General features: G+C 42.9%; 1 protein-coding gene across 1 annotated transcript in view; it reads left to right on the top strand.

Moving 5' to 3' along the window:
- Positions 1-22745, top strand: part of XPO4 (exportin 4) — a 144608-nt gene that overhangs the window by 95044 nt on the left and 26819 nt on the right. The window contains exons 8-10 of the mRNA XM_077298369.1: positions 8383-8540; positions 8655-8829; positions 13060-13236. Coding sequence (XP_077154484.1) covers positions 8383-8540; positions 8655-8829; positions 13060-13236 — 510 coding nt within the window. The remainder of the gene's footprint in view (positions 1-8382; positions 8541-8654; positions 8830-13059; positions 13237-22745) is intronic.

Below are 22745 nucleotides of genomic sequence, written 5' to 3'. Positions count from 1 at the left end.
GCGGTGGATAATTTTCACATCAAATCCACAGCGAAATCCACTGAATTAGTTCTGTGAAAGCTGCAAAAAAAGAGAAGTTACCGTAAGTGAAAACTTGCAGATTCTGCATTTTTTTCAGCAGCAAAATCTGCAGCACTATATTACCGTACTTTCTGATTGAACTGCAAATGTTTTCCTCCATTATAGTCAAAGGGGAAAATCTGCAACAAAATCATGCTTAATCCAGAAAAGAAAAATTGAAAAAAATGCTGTGCAATTCAACTTCCACACACAAAAAGTTTAGTGTTAGATGAAACGTTCATGTGTCTGCTGCTGATTACAGGCCAAATCTAAAACATTTCCAACAAGTGTGGATTTAAAGGAGTTTTCTCATAGTTTCTCATGTGATTCCCGTATTCCTGCTTGCTGGGGAGCGGTGGGCTCTTGAAGATGATCATTTGGGACCACCAGGAGCACGTTCGTTGCACTGGTCTGAATTGCTTTCTCCCGGGCTGATTGCTGAGGTGCTGTTTTTGCAGGGGACTGGTATAGAGCGCCCCCAGCAGGCTGCATAGCATGGCATGCTCCTATCTTAGGAAACCGGACACTCGGAGTCTGCACAGTGCCGGTGACTTTGGCCATGAGCTCAACGCTATAAAATAAAAAATCACTCCATTCTTGAGAGGATTCTAAAAAAGCAGTTTTGTAGTTTGCAATTTTACACATTTAAGAAGTTAAGACAACGTCTTTAAGGCTACTTTCACACTAGCGTCGGGCCCAGGCCGTCGCAGTGTGTCGGGCCGAGGTTACCGACGCTAGCGTTCTGTGCGCCGCACAACGGGGGCAGCGGATGCATTTTTCCAGCGCATCCGCTGCCCCATTGTGAGGTGCAGGGAGGTGGGTGCGGAGTTCCGGCCGCACATGCGCGGTCGGAGAAAGCGGACCGTCGGCGGCAAAAAACGTTACATGTAACGTTTTTTGCTCCCGACGGTCCGCCACAACACGGCGCAACCGTCGCACGACGGTTGCGACGTGTGTCAATGCGTCGCAAATGCGTCGCTAATGTTAGTCAATGCAGAAAAAACGCATCCTGCAAGCACTTTTGCAGGATGCGTTTTTTCGGCAAAACGACGCATTGCGACGTAATGCAGTTAACGCTAGTGTGAAAGTAGCCTAAGCCGGCCATTCAGTTATATGGGCTCTGCCCTTCTCACATATATAGGCCTGCTCATTTCTGCCGAGCGGTCATGTGTTTTCAGTGGGGATGCCGGGGACAGGCCGTCCCTGAAATACGTAATTCTCATTGAATCGTTATACAGGACCGCCATTTAGACTTTTTCTAAATCTGGTCAATATAAATATTAAAACTCAAAGGACCTTTTTCTCTTCTATATAAAATATAATTTGGCACCAGATAATCTGTTAAACTACTCAGATTATCATTGTCTAAATAAAAGTAGTTTGTTTTTAATAATTGCTTTATTGTGTAATATATATATATATATATATATATATATATATATATATATATTATAATGAATACACAATAAAACTATATATTTATTATATATTTATTCAATTTTTTTTATTTATTTATTTTTGAGTCCATAGTGCTGCAATGTTAGAAGCCATCGCTGCAGGCTTGGGACCTGCCCTGGTTGTTAATTGGGTAATGAAAGGATCAATCTGTGCAAACGTTGGGATTCTTTAAGTTCTCTGTTCCTTGTGTGAATGAAGACTGAAACATTTTCACCCAATCAAAATATTCCAGCAACCCGATCTGTTCCCACAATGTGTATTATGTCCTGTGGCATGCAGCTGGACACCCACAGCAGTCGGAGAAAGTTACCACCGAATTCACAATTACTCAGATTTCAAGAAGGTCAGTGATATTGTAAAAACAAAAATCCTGCAAGACAAGCGGCAGCAACACAAACCGTTCCCTTGTGTCCATTTATCAGAGACACATTGTCACGGTGTAATTCAACAAGTGTACCATCGTCTGCTTATCCGCCTGTGTGACTAACCCGCCAACACTTGCAGCCTGGATTTGTCATGGTCCCTCAAGAAGGAGGATCTTTTCAGAGAACTGGAATTTTTGAATCATTCAGAGAAACGATATCTTTAAGGGTTTTTTTTTGTTTGTTTTTTTTTTTAGTTTACCTGTTGATGTATTTGGTAACTGCCCAGAGTCTTTACAATTTTACTCTCTTATTTAGCTCCATTAATTCCCCAGCACTTTTCAGACATTATCATCGCTGTCCCCATTGGGGATCATAATATACACTCCCTATCAGTATGGTCTTTGGAGTGTGGAGGAAATCTGAGTACCTGGAGGAAACCCAGCAAACACAGGGAGACCATACAAACTCCTTGCAGACGTATTGGCCTTGTGTGTCGAAGTTTAGGTCACCAAAGTGTCCCAGAAACCGTTTTTCAACACTCCAACAACAGGCCACATGTTGTTCGTGCTACTGTGAGCAGCCTGTGTGTCCTAAATGTGCTACCATAGCCTGTAGCGTCTTCTGTCTGGTCTATTGATCACATCTGTGACGTTGATGGTTGGCAATTGCAAAGGCAGCTGCCAGCAGGGGATCTTGATGATTTGCCCAAATGCATTAAACAAAACAGAGCATTCCTCGGGCAACCCATTAATAACCTCCCTGGTATGCTGGGATTGTGTGCCGTTTTTATTCGTTGTAGAATAAATGATGATTTTTTTTATTTTTTATTTTGTTTCCATTTTTCCGTCATATACATATCAGTATCATGTCTATCCTTCCTGTGTTTTTCATAATTCCACTAATTTCCTTCTTGGCGTTACAATTTCAATGTTGAGGAGCGTGTAATACGATTTGGTGTGGATTCACCTATAGATTGCTGTAAAATAATTCACAGTAAATCAGTTGTGTTTAGGCCTGCCTTTAATATGGGATGTGATAAGAATACAACTTTTCCATAAATAATGCTAAAGTATAAATATAAATGCCAAGTTTCAAAGTCCACATAGAATGAGCATCGGCGCAGGGAGTATGGTGAGCGGCTGTACGCAGTCACCGCGTGCATGGCTAAAAGTCAGGTGCCTTCAAGTGTAAGCGGACAGTAAATGTGCAAAATTGATGAAGATTTATTAACGCTGTCAAAATTAAATGAAATTGGTGATGGAACATGACTATCTTCAGAGCGTATATCACTTTGGCCATCCATCAGGCCCGATGGTAGGTGCCTGGAATATTGATGTGTAGGTCGGGGTTTGCTGGCGAGCCAAGGAACAGGAGTGCCAGTACTAACAATTCCTTGTAATCATCTCTTGGCATTGTGCAAGCTGAAAATTCAACTAGACACTCCGTAACTGGACCTAGCTCAGTTGAAACTGTTATCTTCCGTTCCAGCCGAAAACTTTGGCTTTATCCATTTGATAAATATATAAATTAATATTATTATTATTATTTGATTCCAGGCAGACGAAAATCTCTCAACAACTTTAGATTTGGGCCTGTTGATGCCACAATTTATCACACGCTTGTAATAATTAGCTCGTGAATGTGGTGCCTACACGGCAAACTCGGTAGCTCTTTCTGCAGTTGTTCTGGTCATGTCGAATGACACAAATTTCCCTTTATCCAAGAGCTGGCAATCCTGCAGAACCTCGAATACAGCCTGAGCTTGTGCTGCTGTAGGGCATCTCTGGGACCGACAACTTCTCAGTTCCTCCTTCTGACACTAGAACTGTCAGTCGCTCAGCAGTTTTATCGAGGGTCTGGCTTGAAAACCTTTTCCCGTCCCAGTGTCCAGTCAGAGGACCACTGCTAATGAAGGAAGCATTGATAGCATTTGCTGCAATCTCTCGATGCCGGCGACGATAGATCCCCTATACAACGTGAGACTGGTTCATGGCCAAGAGCCTGAGAAGCATCGGCAAGCAGGTAGGTCGCTTGTCTATCACTGGTATTAGTTCTGTCCAGAGCTGCAGCAACTTCCGGAGTCACAATGTTGACAGATCTTACAGACTTGCGTTTCTTGGGACAAAAATGCCCTTCGCCCTCATCACTTTCGTTGTCGCAACTACTACTGCAAAGATCATCCGATGCTGTCGCCTGCTGAACTCGCTCACTTTCCTTCTTTCTTGGTTTCTCTGACTATAATTCTCTCATAAATCTTTCCTTGACCTTGGCCAGCTTTCTGTCTAATGGTCCCATGCTTCCACGATGACCTTTTTCTCTTTGAGCAAGCAAGTAGTCAGTCTTCCTTAAGTTTTAGAAGTTTCATCTCATGAGCATGAGCAACCTCAAACAAATCATCAAGTTTATTAACGAATTCCTTCTCCTTGGATTCTTTTTTTTGTTCGCCAGTTAGCATTCTTCTTGAGACTCTTCCATTGACCAAACAGATTCTTCACCTTACTGATCATGTGATGTTGTTGCCTTGTCTGGATTCTCACTTTCCCAGAACATGTTGATTGCGATTCTGTACAGTGCAGGAAATAAATCCTGGCCAACACCTGCCCATTCGATGGCAGCTTAGAACCGGCAATACAGCCCGCTGTCCCTCCAATCGGCCACATTCCTCTAACGCCGCATTTTGAAGACGACTAAACCTGCGGAGGCCTAAATAGCAAACATGAAACCACACGTCCGTAAAGTCTGATAGGTTCCTGCTGAGGATGCGCGGCTCCCTGTGTATTCGGCTGCGCAGCTTCTCCTTCACTATTGGCAGCCTACGCTAATGACTGAGGGAGGGGCTACAGACGCAACGTTTGATTGGCTGCCCTGCACTCAGCCTCTCAACAAACTTTATTGTCCAGGACAGTGAATGGAGCGCGCTACTGCGTATGCCCGCCTTCTGCTCCATTCACTTCCAGCGCGGGCTGGACAGCGGCTGAATACACAGACATTCGCTCATCCCAAATCACCCTAATTTCGCTCATCAGCACTGGCAAATTACCGTTATCAATTAAAGTGAATTTCCGGAAAAATGTAATTAGACAGCAACTGACACATGGGAGCGGTGCAGGCTGCTGCGCAAATGTATCGAGATTAGACTTACCGAAAACCGTGAATAATACTCAATGGTCTCTGTAACCTGGCAAATTTACTGTGAAACAGGAAATGTAAATTATTAACCTCTTCATGACATGCCCCATACTAGTACAGCGCGTGTCGTGTCTCCCCCTTTGATCTGTGATCCTGCGCGGAGCCCACATCAAAGCTGGGACAGGTCAGCTGTTTTGTACAGCTGACATGTGCCCGCAATTGCGATCCACCCGCCGCTATTAACTAGTTAAATGCCGCTGTCAAACTGACAGCGTCATTTAACCCGCGCTTCTGACAGTGATGCTGGAAATAGGCGCAGCGGTGACCCCCGTCACGTGATCGGGGGTCATCAGTTCGTATGCATGACAACCAGAGGTCTCCTGCAGACCTCTAGGGTTTTGATGCCGGATTGCTATGAGCGCCACCCAGTGGTCGGCGCTCATAGCAATGCTGTAATTCAGCTACATAGAGGTGATCTGATCATCACCTCTATGTAGCAGAGGCGATCGAGCAATGGCAGCTTCTAGAAGCATGCCAAAAATTAAAGAAAAATAGTTTTAAAAATATAAAAAAAATATAAAAGTTCAAATCGTCCCCTTTCGCCCCATTCAAAATAAAACAGTAAAAAAAAAATCAAACATAGACACCGCATTCAAAATCTCCCGATCTATCAATAATAATAATAATAATAATAATAATAAAAAAAGGATTAACCCGATCGCTACACAGTGTTTTTTTGGTCTCTGTGACATTGCATTGAAATGCAATAACGGGCGATCAAAAGATCGTATCTGCACCGAAATGGTATCCGTAAAAACGTCAGTTCGGCACTCAAAAAATAATCCCTCACCCGATCCCAAGATCACGAAAAATGGAGACGCTACAGGTCTCAGAAAATTGCATAATTCTTTTTTTTTTTTTTAAACAAAGTTTGGAATTTTTTTTTCTCCACTGAGAACCTAGACATATTTGGTGTGTATGAACTCGTAATGACCTGGAGAATAATAATATCAGGTCAGTGTTAGCATTTAGTGAACCTAGCAAAAAGCCAAACAAAAAAACAAGTGTGGGATTGTACTTTTTTTTTGCAATTTCACCACACTTGGAATTTTTACCCCTTTTCTAGTGCATGATATGGTAAAACCAATGGTGTTGTTCAAAAGTACAACTCGTCCCGCAAAAAATAAGCCCTCACATGGCCATATTGACGGAAAAATAAAAAAAAGGTTATGGCTCTGGGAAGAAGGGGAGCGAAAAACGAAAACACAAAAATGAAAAAGGGCTGCGGCGTGAAGGGGTTAATAAATATTCATTACAAATAAGTAAATTGGAGCGTTTCAAGGCGCGGTGGGGCCATTATTGCTGCTCTGTACTAAAACTACTCAAATCCTGTTTTAACAGCTATTAAGTGTTCAAGGGCTGACATTGAGCCACCAAAACCATTTTTAAAGGCTATAGATATGTATGTGTGTGTGTGTGTATGTATGTATGTGTGTGTGTGTGTATATATATATATATATATATATATATATATATATATATATATATATATATATATATATATATATATATATATATATATATATATATATATATATATGTATATAATATATATATATGTGTAGGCGGGCCTTTAGTCCCAGCCACATTTCCCCTATCTGTTGTGCCCACATGATCAGCAGTGAGTTACATCTACATCTTTTGCCAAAAAGTGGTTTTAAAGGGAATCGATTAGCAGGTTTTGCCACCTAATCTAAGAGCAGAATAATGTACAGTCAGAGACCCTGATTACAGCGATGTGTCACTTTTTGGGTTGCTTGCTGCACTGTAGTATTAGAGAATTGGTAAATTTGCTGACAATTCTCCATATTCATGAGCACAATGCAGTATCTCACCACTGATTGACAGTTTTCTGCCTATGCACAGTGTACACAGAAAACTGTCAATCAGTGGTGCGGAGCTCAGCATTTGGAGAGCTGCTGTAGAGAAAGCGGTCATTTTATAAAAGCTGCAGCAAGCAGACCAGAAAGTGCGCACATCTCTGGAATCGGGGTCTCTGCCCCTACATCATGCTACCAGATGGGGTAGTAAAATCCCTGGTGAAAGGGTCTCTGTAAAAATGTTTGGATAACACGGCTACTTAATTTTATCAAACGGCTCCACTGTGTGGTATTGCCGGTCAGCCCTGTGCAAACTGCAACGCCGAACACAACCAAGATTACGGTAATATGAATCCCGACATCATGGGAACAAATGCTGCACCCATGTCACATTTATTAAAACGTAGAAAAATCATAAAAAATCCGAGTCACCCGGTGTGGGAGCACGTGTATGTAATAAACACATCAACCAATGTCTATTATTGACGATACAAAATAAAATTTACCAAAAAACATCCCAAAATTAAGATTTAGGCTATGTGCACATAGCCTGTACAAAACTGTACTTTTTCTGCAGGAAATCCGCATGCGGTTTTTTTTTGCCTTTTTTTGCATGTTTTTTTCCGGAGCTCCCCAATGCATTAAATAGCGGGAAAAACACGAAAAATCCACAAAATTAATGAACATGCTGCGTTTTTTTACCACAATGCGTTTTTTTAGCGGAAAAAAAAACACATCATGTGCACAAAAATTGCAGAATTCAGTAAAAATGATGGGATGCTTAATGTATGCGTTTTTCCCGTGGAAAACGGACTAAAAAAACGCGAAAAATCCTGAACATGTGCACATAGCCTAATATGTCTTTCCTCCAGATTTTTTTTTTTTCTGTAGTAGCGCCCATTCGATGTCTTAAGTGTGCAGGTTTTAATTGTTGCTACCACTTGGGGGCGCTACATAACATGTGATCTCGTGTGTCCTGGCACTGGTGACCACGCAGTTGGCTGGAAGATGGCCACCGGCAGCGTTGGGAGTGCTCAGTGTTGTGAATGATTGACGGCTGTGTGAGTGGAAGGCTCGGCCTTCGCCCGGACCCCTGAGTAACTCCCTGCGGTGTTTACCTCCATCAAAGCTACGGCCGTCCGTACACACTTGATTGGAAACTGTCATCTAAGTTTAGCCGGACGCAGTAGCTGCGGCATAGCTGGCATAATCCAGATAACTGTCATAACGGCTGTTTTTAGAAGGAGCGGCGAGTCTCAGGCTGGCATCTGTTTTAGCTCGGCCTTCAAGATGAAGGTAGCACCCAGGAACTCTTTTTAGCTATTTTAAATTATGAGTGCGAGACCGGTGGAAAAGGAGACCGCAGCCGATCTTAGCGTGGATTAGAGATCCGCTGCTCGTCTTGCCTGGCAAACTCGGAAAACTTTTTTTCTTTTTTTTTTTTTTTGCAAAGTGGCGTTCCTCTTGTGAAAGTGCCGTGTTCCCTACAGGTTCATCAGAAAATCAGGGAAGACTCCGACATGGCCCAAGACTCTCTCCAATGCTTGGCACAGCTTGCGTCTCTCCACGGACCCATCTTTCCTGACGAGAGGTCACAAGTCGATTACTTGGCCCATTTCATTGAAGGATTGCTAAATACCATTAATGGGTGCGTATGGTCCCTGTCCGGAGCAGTGCGGCTATTTCCTGTCATCACGTGTGACTTATTCCAGAGTTTTATCTTTTCTTTTTTTTTTTTTTATCTTGTTTCTTTTCTGTTCAGGATAGAAATAGAAGATTCTGAAGCGGTGGGAATTTCCAATATTATCAGTAACTTAATAACCGTTTTTCCGCGCAATATACTGACTGCCATTCCTAACGACCTGTTCTCGTCTTTCGTGAACTGCCTCACACACCTCACATGTTCCTTTGGAAGAAGTGCGGCCCTGGAGGAAATAGTAAGTAATGGCGCTCCGGACTCGAGTGGACATTTGATCTGGCAGAAGTCGGGGTGACCCGGGGCTTTGTAGTGGGGATAGGGGTTGTATTTATGAGAAGACATACCTATTCCCGAGTGCTTGGGACATTATTCTCCATTACATGATGCACATACACGCTGGGGATAGGTGACCTAAGACACCTCTGATTAAAGGGATTCGGTTTGAACAGTCATTCTGTGCCTAGTACTGGCGCTCGGTGCACCCTTGGGGTGGCCAAACATTTAAGTGCCCCTTCCCACGGACTTTTTTTCCATCGATTTCATCCCTTCTCTGGCTCTATAATGCCAGAGCTGTCACTCAAAGAAAAGGGGGTAGAGATGGTGGGAAGGTGCACGGAAATGTCTAACCCAGCCAAGGGTGCACAGAGCTTTTGCGCTTCATGTTAACTGTCATTCTGAGCTGACAGTCCCTTTTTTAACACTCAACTCCAAGGGGAAGAAAAGGATTAGGCATATCAGTATCCAACATGCCCAATCTTTTTTATCTAGGCTTCTGCGTTCAGTTAAAGTTGTCTCCACCCACATTACAAGGTCAGCTGGTTTTGCAAAAAAAAAAAAACCAAAACAGCAGAATCGGGCAATACTTATCGAATGAGTATGGCCATCATTACTGATGTGGTCTCTTGGCCATGGCATGTGTGTACAGATATTAGTATAATATATTATTTACAAAAGTATTCACCCCCCCTGGCTTTTTACCTATTTTGTTACATTACAACCTGTGTTTAAATGTTTTTGTGATCTGATGTGTGTGTGGTGCATCATCACTAAATAGTCTAAGTTGGTGCCGTGCGAAAAAAATAGGCATAAATTAAATTTATAGGATCAAATGGCTATAAATTGGCATGTGCATTTGTATTCACCCGTTTTGCTATGAAGCCTCTAAAAATTTCTGGTGCAAGAAATTACCATCATAAGTCCTTTAGTGAAAGAAAGTCCACCTGTGTGCTATCTAAGTGTCACACGTCTGTCAGTATGTACACTTTACTATTTCTGAAAGGCCACAGAGGCTGCAACACCATTAATAAGGGACACCACTAACCAAACACAATGAAGACCAAGGAGATCTCCGAACAAGGCACGGACAAAGTTGTTGAGAAGTTCAAGTCGGGGTTGGGTTATTAAAAAAAAAAAAAAAAAAATCCCAATCCCTGATGATCCCCCTAGAGCACCATCATCAAGTGGAAAGAGCATGGTACCTCAACAAACCTGCCAAGAGGGGGCCGCCACAAAAACTCTCAGCCTGGGCAATACGAGCATTAATGAGAGGCAGCACAGAGACTAAAGGTAACCCTGAAGGAGCTGCAGAGTTCCAAAACGTAGACTGGAGTATCTTTCCATATGACCACAATCAGCTGTACACTCCATAGAGGTGGCCTTTATGCGTGAGTGGGCAGAAAAAAAACCTTTACTTACACACAAAAATGGTAAGGCACCTTTTAAGTTTGCCAAAAGACATGTGGAAGACTTCCCAAATGTATGAATGAAGGTGCTGTGGTCAGAGGATACCAAATTTGAACTTTTTGGCCACCAAGGTAAATTCTATGTATGGCGCCAACCCAAAATAGCTCATCACCCCAAGAACACCATCCCCACAGAGAAACATGGTGGTGATGGTATCATGCTGTGGGGATGTTTTTTGGAAGCAATACTTGGAAAACAGAAGGAAATATGGGGTACTAGAATAGTCGGCTCACCAAACTCTGATTAGTAGTCTTCATCTGTTGGGCAGCGCACTGAGCCGTCCCAGTCTCTGACGTGGAGATAAATAGCACAAAAAGAGAATATCCTCCAGCTGTAGCCAGAAATATAGTTTATTAATCACATTAAAAACTGTAGTAGCAGGTCACCCAAAGAGACCCATAGATATAGAAGAAGCAGACAAAAAAAGCTTAACGCTAATCATGGTAGTTTTTTGGAAGCAGGGCCAGGGAAAATGGTCTTAGTCGATTGGAAGATAGATGGCGCAAAATACAGTGATATTCTTGAGCAAAACCTGTTTGTCAGTGACTTGAGACTGGGATGGAGGTTCACCTTCCAACAAGACAATGACACAAAGCATACTGCTAAAGCAACACTCGAGTGGTTTAAGGGGAATTGTGTAAATGTTTTGGAGTGGCCTCGTCAAAGCCCGGACTAATCCAATTGAGAATCTGTGGTCAGACTTGAAGATTGCTGTTCACCAGAGGAACTATCTAACCTTAAGGAACTGGAGCAGTTTTGCCTTCATTATTGGGCAAAAATCCCAGTGGCAAGATGTGGAAAAGTCATTGAGACACGTCTAAAACGACTTGCAACTGTACTTGCTGCAAAAGGAGGCTCTACAAAGTACTGACTTTAGGGGGTGAGTCGTTATGCACAAAAAAAGTGAAATTCCAGGTTGAGGTAGCAAAGCACAAAAAAATGCAGAGGGGGTGAATACTTTTGCACACCACTGTAAAATGTGTGTGCAATTTTCTCATGGGATACATCTCCGTTCTGTGTGTTCAGTGATTTTGTTAACCTAGCTTCAGCCCAGTCGCAGACATGAGATTAATTTCTATTACCCATAGCGATCTTTCCATGGTGTCCCTGCACATTCACTGAGTCTTTCAGGCAAACCGTGGTTTTCTGCCTCAGAGTGACTGCTTCGTGTGAACACAGCCTTAATTTTCACTACTAGACATGATTTGTTTTATTTTTACCTAATGAGAAAATTAGCGTATATCCAATAATCCAGACTTTGACAGCGCAAAATGTTTAGCACAGATCAGCCTATCTAATCTTAAATATCACGAGACCAGCATCTGAGGATCCAGTGGAGAGAACCAGTCAGAAGACGATTATGAAAGTGGGGCAAATAAATTGGTCTTGGCGGTAGATTTTGCATACGCCATTGAATGCCTTGAGACGCTACACTCGTATAGGTCCATGTGATCTACTGTCCAGCAACCCAGAGGATCACACTGCAGGAGGAGATCTATAGAATAGATCTATATTGTAGATGTGCTTTCAGGCTTTAAACAAGGTGATGTTCCGACACATATTTTTTTTATTTTTAGCTTTGGTTTGGGTATAGCTTATTATTTAGCTTCCTCTTGAAACTTCAGATGCTTCAGCCGGTGTACGATGTGGTAAGAAAGTGTTAAGAGTGTTAAAGATCGGCAGTTTTGAACAAGGTCCAAAAATAATTTCTCTGTATCTAATGAGTTGTCTCTATGGCTTCTCATTACGCCAGCTTGGCACTCTCTACAACGAGAGGATGTTACCCCTTAAACTCCTGTCAGAGGGCTTTCTTCCAGCCAAATCCGGGGCTCTTGCTTTGCACTGATGAAGGATATATAACCCGAAACACATTTCTGTAAATAATGTCTGGTTTGGCTGGGGAGCAGGACATAGACGTGTGAGTGATTGACACAGACTGTCACTGTGCTGAATGTCTGCGGCTGGACGAAGATGCTGGGCGGCCGCAGACATTCAGCCATGGCGTTCCCCACCCCAAAGTGCACCCCCTCGGAGAGGCAGGAGGCAGCGCTCTAGGTGGGTCCCTCCCCTGCGTACCCCTCATCATGGCCCTGAGTACAAGTGCTCTTCCTCTCTGAAGATGCATTTTCCATATGAAATGATAGACTGGATATGCAGGAATTGTCGTATGTTTTTGTGGTATGTTTTTTAAGGGGATATCTGGGTTAGCCAAAAGGCCACTTGTTTTCCACAAAAAGCATTGTATCATATCCATGGACTGTCTGGACAATGTAGCCCTCGCCTTAATCTGATCAGAAATGGCCATTTTTAAAAACCTTCATACACAGCATGAAAACAAGTCGTGCATGGAGCGCTCCCGGCTTTGACAGCTCTCTCCAGCTGCCGGCTCTCCAGCAGTCCTGCTATATGATCTCCTGACCAAGTCACAGCAGCTTTGAACTGGGTCGTCTAGACTGTGGAGATTATACGGCAAGCATAAAGGATTTAGCGGCTATGATACGACACCCGTATGTTTATATACACAGTCCACAATGTAAGGTTGCCGCAGCTTAGTAAGAGTATACTCTTATTCCTGTAGGATTGGTCCTGAAATCACCCGATTCATTATTCAGGTTGATTAAAGAATAGATTGGATAAGAAAAGTTTGTACTATGATTTTATATTTAAAGGTAATTTGTATATGACAATAACTTGAATTTTTTTTTTTTTCCTCTTTTACTTGCAGCTTGACAAAGATGACATGGTGTACATGGAAGCCTATGATAAGCTGCTGGAATCCTGGCTCACATTAGTGCAAGATGATAAACATTTCCATAAAGGCTTCTTCACGCAGCATGCCGTCCAGGTGTTCAACTCCTACATCCAGTGCCATTTAGCTGCTCCAGATGGCACCCGGAACTTGGTGAGGTTTTTTTTTTTTCTTTTTTTTTTTTTTTAAACAGTTAATCTTCCCCTTGTTCAGCTTGACAACGCTAAAGAAATCCTCTCAAACCTCTTCAAAAAAACACTTGGAAAAGTCTATTCATTTCTATGGAAAATCCACTTTTCTGCTTTTGACAGGTTATTTGTTTTTTTAAAACATTTTTTTTCCTCCCGAAGTTTTGCAAAAACAACTGGTGGGAAAAAAAAGGAAAGTACCATGCATATTACTTAAAGCAGACGCTGATTGATTCTGCTCAAAAAACGCTGCAAATAAAAAAAAAAAAGCAGGAAAAATTAATATTCCAAAACTTTTTGTTTTTCAAATCCACTTCAGAAAAATTAAAAGTTTCTCCAAAACGAAAAGTAGCGTTTCCTGCAGCGGTTTTCCACACTCAACCAACTAAAAAAGTGCAGATGCATCCGGTTTTACAAAGGGTCGAATCCATAAGCCGCACACTTGTCTTTGCCATATATCTGGTAATTTCACCATGTCTGATCTAACCCTGAACGAGAAATCTTCAGCTATATTAGGTCTAAAAATTCAGAAATTGATAAAATTTAACACTTATTAAAAATATTCTCCATTCTCCAAAATGGAAAGACTTTTAATTTAATGGTGTACAACTTGTTACCTAGGTTATCGGCCATCATAAAGTGTGAGTGGCCTGTAACCTAGGCAAGGAGCATGCTCTGTGGTTTTTAGAGCCTTCTCGCACCGCTCTGAAGATGGGTGGATAGATGGATCCCGACAGCTCCAGTCCACCTGTGCCTCCACCATGCTGCAGAGGTAACGTTGCCTCTGCTAGCAGCATGGATGGAGCTTTCTATGACCAGTAACCACTAGTGTTGAGCGATACCGTCCGATACTTGAAAGTATCGGTATCGGAAAGTATCGGCCGATACCGGCAAAGTATCGGATCCAATCCGATACCGATACCCGATACCAATACAAGTCAATGGGACTCAAGTATCGGACGGTATCCCTGATGGTTCCCAGGGTCTGAAGGAGAGGAAACTCTCCTTCAGACCCTGGGATCCATATTAATGTGTAAAAGAAAGAATTAAAATAAAAAATATTGCTATACTCACCTCTCCGACGCAGCCTGGACCTCACCGAGGGAACCGGCAGCGTTCTTTGCTTAAAATTTACGCGTTTACTTCCTTCCGTGAAGTCCCGGCTTGTGATTGGTCGCGTGCCGCCCATGTGGCCGCGACGCGACCAATCACAGCAAGCCGTGACGTAATTTCAGGTCCTTCAGGATTTTAAAATTACGTTCTGGCTTGTGATTGGTCGCGTCGCGGTCACATGGGCGACGCGACCAATCACAAGCCGTGACGTCACGGGAGGCAGGAAACGGTGTCCTGCCTCCCGTGACGTCCCGGCTTGTGATTGGTCGCGTCGCCCATGTGGCCGCGACGCGACCAATCACAGCAAGCCGTGACGCGGCCACATGGGCGGCACGCGACCAATCACAAGCCGGGACTTCACGGAAGGAAGTAAACGCGCGAATTTTAAGCAAAGAACGCTGCCGGTTCCCTCGGTGAGGTCCAGGCTGCGTCGGAGAGGTGAGTATAGCAATATTTTTTATTTTAATTCTTTCTTTTACACATTATTACATTAATGTTGTTTCGATACCGATACCCGATACCACAAAAGTATCGGATCTCGGTATCGGAATTCCGATACCCGCAAGTATCGGCCGATACCCGATACTTGCGGTATCGGAATGCTCAACACTAGTAACCACCCGACCTTGATCTTTACATTATATGACCTAAACCATCACTATAATGACCACTTTACTGTTGAATGTGTTTTTCTACTGCAGCAACGTCTTGGTTATCATTGTATAAGCAGTAACTCGCTGATTGCTGTGATTCTGTCACTTCAGGCTCCAATTCACTAGCAGCAAAGGTTTTCTCAGCACAGTGTAACTCTCAACCGACTGCGCATGCAGAGAACTTTTAAATGGGTTGTCCACCTTTTAGGGACAATTTAATTATAAAAAAAAAACATGTATTTAGGGCTAGCAATTTTGTAGTAGGGTTTCATTAAAAAAAAAATTCACCCTTTGCCTTCTCTAACATTTTTTGTATTGCTTTGTCTATTGCTGGCGGAGTTTGTAACTCTTTTATCGGTCTTTTTTGTTTTTTTATGATTTCTGACCACAGACCACTTCATAGTTGGAAGTGCAGGGAAACAAAAGAGCCTGTAAAAGACAAACGATGCCAAATTTTAATGAGCCCTAATTAAAAAAAAATAAATTTTTAGCTCCAAATATTGGTAAAAAGATAAAAAGTAGGCAATTAACTCAAAAGTAGGCAATAAAGTCACTATTCCTTTCAAGTGATTGTGCATACTTATCTTTTTAGGGAAAATTTTCAGGAGGATCCGCTGATTTAGTCACTTAGGTGATTATTTTTTACCGTTTTGGATTTATTTTTTTTTCCATTTCCCTTGATACAACACCGCACGTTCTCCATTTAGCTTGTCATTATTATATTCTGCTAACATGGTTGTTGGTGGGTGAAGAGTTCCTGTGATGCTCGATGCTTCCAGTGTCGGACTGGGGTGCCAAGGACCCACCAGTAACCAACTCCAGGGCCCAACTACATGTCAATGTGACAATATCCTCAATCACAAATTTTATAACAATGGACTTGTTAAATGAATAAGATGCCGCCTTTGTACATAGTGATTCAAGTATATTGTGCCAAGTACTGCTCGTTTAAGAGTGTGGTGGCCCACCGGAGGATTGTACTGTTCTCCGGTGGGCCAGTCCAACCCTGGATGCATCTATCTGTAATGACTCGTCAGTAGGGCTCTGCATGGTGACTAGTACGCCATGTCCTCTGATTCCTTTTCAACTCTTCACCCTGACACTAGAGCGGATAATCTCCAGAAAACTCTGTACTTTGTTGCAGGCATGTCGCGCAGTTAATCCTCATATATAGGATGCTAAGGGCGAAATGCTGATGCAATTGGAGTAACAAGTGTCCTGTATAGGACGGGGGGAGCCTCGCTCTATCAAATAAGTTATTTAGCTCAAAGTAGCAAATTAAAGCACAGCTGACATGCCGCAGCTCGACTTGGTTTCAAAGCGGTAGCCAGGGCTTACAAATGGATAGGAAGCTCTCTGTAGCCGGCAGCTGCAGCTTTGAAGTCACCAAAAGAGACGTGTTTGGTGGTTTAGATTAAGGAGAGACAGGAATCCGGGAAGTGTGCGGAGAGAAGTGCTGAAGTGTGTAGCAGCTTTTCTCCGGGATGCCCGGCTAATGCTCCGCACCCACTTTAATTTTCATATGCGCATAATGTAACATGGTGATTAGCGATGGCATCGCAGCCTCGCGGAAAATACCCTGACATTTGCTGCACGCCTGCATCCATTAATATGCCACCATTTTTGAGCCTTGAGTCGCGTAGTACAATTAGGCAACGGTTTACTTTTTTGTACAGATTTATAAAATACTTGAAAAAATTGTGTTACACAGTCCTGACTTCGGTTTATGGGGTAACGTTACTCCACCAGTTGGCTTATGGAGTCTTATAGGCCAGGAGATGGCCCCTCTCGAAAAACAGAAAAGTTTTGTAAATTAGTAGAAACAATGTAAAGTGATTCACAGAGCCTTGTCTAGTGGCCACGTTGGTAATCTATGCCAATCGGACCGCTGCCCCGCGAACCGCCTCTTACCCAACCGCAGCCTCATCTGCACACGGAAACACGAGAATCGATGGGATGAAACTGAATGGGAGAAGATACAGATTAGATATTAGAAAAAAAACTTGACAGTGAGGGTGATCAATGAGTGGGACAGGCTGCCACGAGAGGTGGTGAGTAGAGTTGAGCGAATTTTTCAAAATTCGGTTCCGATTACGATAGGTGGCAAATATTTTTTTACAATATTCGCCGAACGTAATTGGAGTCAATGGGAGTAGAAATTAACGAATATGTTCGGAACTGATCATCAAACATAATAGGGTAGCAATATGGCACGAATATGTCAAATTCCTGTTCGGCGACCGAATCCGAACATATTTGCTCAACTCTAGTGGTGAGTTCTCCTTCAATGGAAGTCTTCAAACAGAGGTTGGACAGACATCTGTCTGAGATGGTTTAGTGAATCCTGCATTGGACACGATGACCCTGGAGGTCCCTTCCGACTCTTAACATTCTAGGATCCTCTGCTCCTTTTTTGATTAGTCAGACGGTATTGTTGCTGTGTGAAGCATGCATGTCTCTCCAGGTCGGCTAGTCAAAAGAAGAGCCACGGATGCTTTCGTGTTGAAGGCTGTTTGCAGGGCTCCCATCCGGCTACCAAAGATTACTGCCATGGCCGATGGTCCTGGGGGCAGATTGATTCACAAAACCATCTCTACAAATCCGCTCTCCTCCATAGGAAGATAGATTGGTTCACCTATTGGAGGTAGGTGCGCTGTAACAGCTGTTTGCAGATCGTTGTCTTTTTCTTTTAGAGGAGGTCCTAGTTTATCATTTTTCCAGGTCATTAAAGGGTCAGACAGAGACTGATGGCGTAGACCCCCTACAACAGGTGGCACTGGGGACTCTCTCTTGTGAAGCTGCCAATGAAATTTCATCTCATATTTTCCCAACTCCCTTTGAAAAATGACATTCATCACCTGACCACTTACCCCACCGTGGCACTTGTTAGATAAATTGCTGCATTAGACACATACATTCCTCACCTTTCCATTCTCCCCCTGTGTGAACAGTCAGCAGTCAAACATCTATCATTGAAGAATGACTAGATCAAAGAAATTTGCGATGTCCTGGCCCAGCATTAAGATCAGTCCTCTGTGGCCGCCAGATTAGGGCAGTTGTCCACTTCTGCTGTCAGCATCCTGGGCACCTCTGGTGTTTACTGGGCATGATGATATTACAGGGCCTAGTAAATGCCAGAAGAGGCAAGGATACTGGCCACTGCAGTGAAAACCAACATGGTACGGTTACCCTAGAGGACCAATGTGGCGGGCTACGGTAGAGGACCAATGTGGCGGGCTACGGTAGAGGACCAATGTGGAGGGCTACGGTAGAGGACCAATGTGGAGGGCTACGGTAGAGGACCAATGTGGAGGGCTACGGTAGAGGACCAATGTGGAGGCTACGGTAGAGGACCAATGTGGAGGGCTACGGTAGAGGACCAATGTGGAGGGCTACGGTAGAGGACCAATGTGGAGGGCTACGGTAGAGGACCAATGTGGAGGGCTACGGTAGAGGACCAATGTGGAGGGCTACGGTAGAGGACCAATGTGGAGGGCTACGGTAGAGGACCAATGTGGAGGGCTACGGTAGAGGACCAATGTGGAGGGCTACGGTAGAGGACCAATGTGGAGGGCTACCCTAGAGGACCAATGTGGAGGGCTACGGTATAGGACCAATGCGGAGGGCTACCCTAGAGGACCACTGTGGAGGGCCTACCCTAGAAGCTTGACTTTTTGCTCAACTCTACTTATTTAATTGGTAGGTTGTAAATCTCCTTAGTGGGAGACACCATTTAAAGAGAAACGATCGGCAAAAAATGACATATTGTTTAAATCAGGCTTGTGCGTTTAAAGAAATTTTGAAATTTTCACACAGACCACTGAAGTTTTCTTAGACCCTTTTTGATAAAATCAAAAACAAACTTAAAGGGAACCTGTCACCTCAAATTGGCAGGATATTTAAATGAGTTTTTACCGGTCCGATGGACGGCGTTTCCTCTTCATTTCTCCACCCCGTCCGTCCCTGTTGTCCGCAATATGTTAGTGAATTAGAGTACTTGTCCCCCTTAGTTGGCGCGTGCGCCATGCAACTGCGGGCAAAGCCGAAAAGCATTACTGCGCATGCGCCCGCACACTACGTCCTGGAAGTATTTCGCTATGTTGCGGGACGTAGTGTGCGGGCACATGCACAGTAATGCTTTTCGGCTTTGCCTGCAGTTGGGCACAGCATACTGCGCGTGCTCGAGCGAAGATTGCATTGCTCACGTGCCAACTATGGCACTCACATACTCTAATTCACTAACATATTGCGGACAACAGGGACGGACGGGGTGGAGAAATGAAATGGAAACGCCGCCCATCGGACCGGTAAAAACTCATTTAAATATCCCGCCAATTTGAGGTGACAGGTTCCCTTTAAATTAACCACAATGGTCAGGACCGACCCTATATTTTTGTTTTGAAGCATCTAATTAGCGTGTGCAAATGTCATTGTGAAGGGAGGGGGCTGTGTCAGCTGTGACATCTCCCTATTGTGATTGGTGTGTAATCAGTTAGGGGGCTGTGTTATCAGCTGTGCATAGAGGTTACCTGTCATTTCTGTCATTGTAATCCTGTCTCTGATGATAGGGAGTCTGCTGAAAACTCTTCCTGAAAAAAAAACAAAACTTTCTTTTTTTTAAACATAATGTGAAAAATTATTTCCAAAAGAGTTTTAAAAATCCACGTGTCCAGATTTTAACAATAGGTTATTTTCTGATGACTGCTTCTCTACATTGGACAACCAAAAAGAACCGCAATATCCTAAAAGAATACTTTATTAATGATATCTAAAATTCTCATAAACAAATAAATATAGTTAAATGTATGCTACCAACATCAACCATCTGGGTTCGGGTAAGTTAGAAAAAATTTTTTGGGAATAATATCAAAGGTATTCCTAACACAGTCCCTGTTAGGTGGCCCTATAGTAGCTTAAACCTACCTAACAGCGGAGGTTGGCACCCTGAATTTCGATGTGGCGCCCCCGCTCCACGTCGACTGTCCCTTCTTGCCCTACTAGGCCCTACCAACTACCCACGCCCAGGTCCCCACAGACATACACACAAAAATGACCAAAAGGTCACACTAACCAAAAACGTGAAAAAAGTGTAAAAAAAGTGAAAAAAGTGTAACAAAACATACTAAAAACAACGCGGCAGAAAAATATTGTTGCGTAAAGTTCCACTAAATTACATGTACCCCAAGGCTATATCAGCAAATAGTATAGATATTACTTGATGAAAAAATGTTCTTAAAATAATGGTACACAAGCAGTCATCAAGAACCAAAATTATGAGGTACAGTAGAGCACAGATATATTGTGCTCATAAATACTCAGAGGTCATAAACAGTAGGAACCTCTAGTATATATGTCAATGTGTCACTGTCTTTGTTAGTATATCATGACCTACATGTCATTAGAGGCAGACCTATACATAAGACCTACATAAATAGTAGATACCTAGACAAGATGTCTCAAATCTGGAATAGCAGATATATCGGTTCACTCAAAAGATGTTCATATGTTTGGGTGATGTATAAATTTACACCCTGGATACCATACGGGTTCAGCATAAAATGTCAGAATGAACAGAATAATCAACAAAACAAAAAAAACATAATATAACACAAATGAAAAAATGTCTGCTATACCAGGTATCACATACAGGTCCTTCTCAAAAAATTAGCATATAGTGTTACATTTCATTATTTACCATAATGTAATGATTACAATTAAACTTTCATATATTATAGATTCATTATCCACCAACTGAAATTTGTCAGGTCTTTTATTGTTTTAATACTGATGATTTTGGCCTACAACTCCTGATAACCTAAAAAACCTGTCTCAATAAATTAGCATATTTCAACCGTCCAATCAAATAAAAGTGTTTTTTAATAACAAACAAAAAAACCATCAAATAATAATGTTCAGTTATGCACTCAATACTTGGTCGGGAATCCTTTGGCAGAAATGACTGCTTCAATGCGGCGTGGCATGGAGGCAATCAGCCTGTGACACTGCTGAGATGTTATGGAGGCCCAGGATGCTTCAATAGCGGCCTTAAGCTCATCCAGAGTGTTGGGTCTTGCGTCTCTCAACTTTCTCTTCACAATATCCCACAGATTCTCTATGGGGTTCAGGTCAGGAGAGTTGGCAGGCCAATTGAGCACAGTAATACCATGGTCAGTAAACCATTTACCAGTGGTTTTGGCACTGTGAGCAGGTGCCAGGTCGTGCTGAAAAATGAAATCTTCATCTCCATAAAGCATTTCAGCCGATGGAAGCATGAAGTGCTCCAAAATCTCCTGATAGCTAGCTGCATTGACCCTGCCCTTGATGAAACACAGTGGACCAACACCAGCAGCTGACATGGCACCCCACACCATCACTGACTGTGGGTACTTGACACTGGACTTCAGGCATTTTGGCATTTCCTTCTCCCCAGTCTTCCTCCAGACTCTGGCACCTTGATTTCCGAATGACATGCAAAATTTGCTTTCATCAGAAAAAAGTACTTGGGACCACTTAGCAACAGTCCAGTGCTGCTTCTCTGCAGCCCAGGTCAGGCGCTTCTGCCGCTGTTTATGGTTCAAAAGTGGCTTTACCTGGGGAATGCGGCACCTGTAGCCCATTTCCTGCACACGCCTGTGCACGGTGGCTCTGGATGTTTCCACACCAGACTCAGTCCACTGCTTCCTCAGGTTCCCCAAGGCCTGGAATCGGTCCTTCTCCACAATCTTCCTCAGGGTCCGGTCACCTCTTCTCGTTGTACAGCGTTTTCTGCCACATTGTTTCCTTCCAACAGACTTACCATTGAGGTGCCTTGATACAGCACTCTGGGAACAGCCTATTTGTTGAGAAATTTCTTTCTGGGTCTTACCCTCTTGCTTGAGGGTGTCAATGATGGCCTTCTTGACATCTGTCAGGTCGCTAGTCTTACCCATGATGGGGGTTTTGAGTAATGAACCAGGCAGGGAGTTTTTAAAAGCCTCAGGTATCTTTTGCATGTGTTTAGAGTTAATTAGTTGATTCAGAAGATTAGGGTAATAGGTCGTTTAGAGAACCTTTTCTTGATATGCTAATTTATTGAGACAGGTTTTTTGGGTTATCAGGAGTTGTAGGCCAAAATCATCAGTATTAAAACAATAAAAGACCTGACAAATTTCAGTTGGTGGATAATGAATCTATAATATATGAAAGTTTAATTGTAATCATTACATTATGGTAAATAATGAAATTTAACACTATATGCTAATTTTTTGAGAAGGACCTGTATAGTGTCTCTCATTTAGATTGGGCAAATGCACATAAGAGCCCGAAAACAACTGAGGCCAATCCCTCATTAGCCTTTCTCATAGATAAATGCTATGCTTGGTCTTATGAGAGCTCGTTTGTGTGGATGATATATAGGTTTACACCCTGGATACCATATGAGTTCAGCATCATGTATCAGGAATAAAAAATAAGCAAAATATTCAACAGAGCAAGAAAAAAGTAAGAAAAACACAAATGGAAAAAAAGTCTGCTATAACAGGTATCACATATAGTGTCTCTCATTTAGATTAGACCAATGCATGTAAGAGCCCAAGGCAGCTGAGGCCAATCCCTCATTACTTTCTTATGGATAAGTACTATGCTCGGTCTGCCATGACAAATAAAAAGAAAAACTTATCTGAGTATGTGACATAGTTCGTCCCATCTCGCCATCCCTACGCGTTTCGCC

Source organism: Ranitomeya variabilis, chromosome 3 (assembly GCF_051348905.1).
Source record: "Ranitomeya variabilis isolate aRanVar5 chromosome 3, aRanVar5.hap1, whole genome shotgun sequence".
Taxonomy (NCBI): Eukaryota; Metazoa; Chordata; class Amphibia; order Anura; family Dendrobatidae; genus Ranitomeya; species Ranitomeya variabilis.
This window is presented reverse-complemented; position numbering and strand designations above follow the sequence as displayed.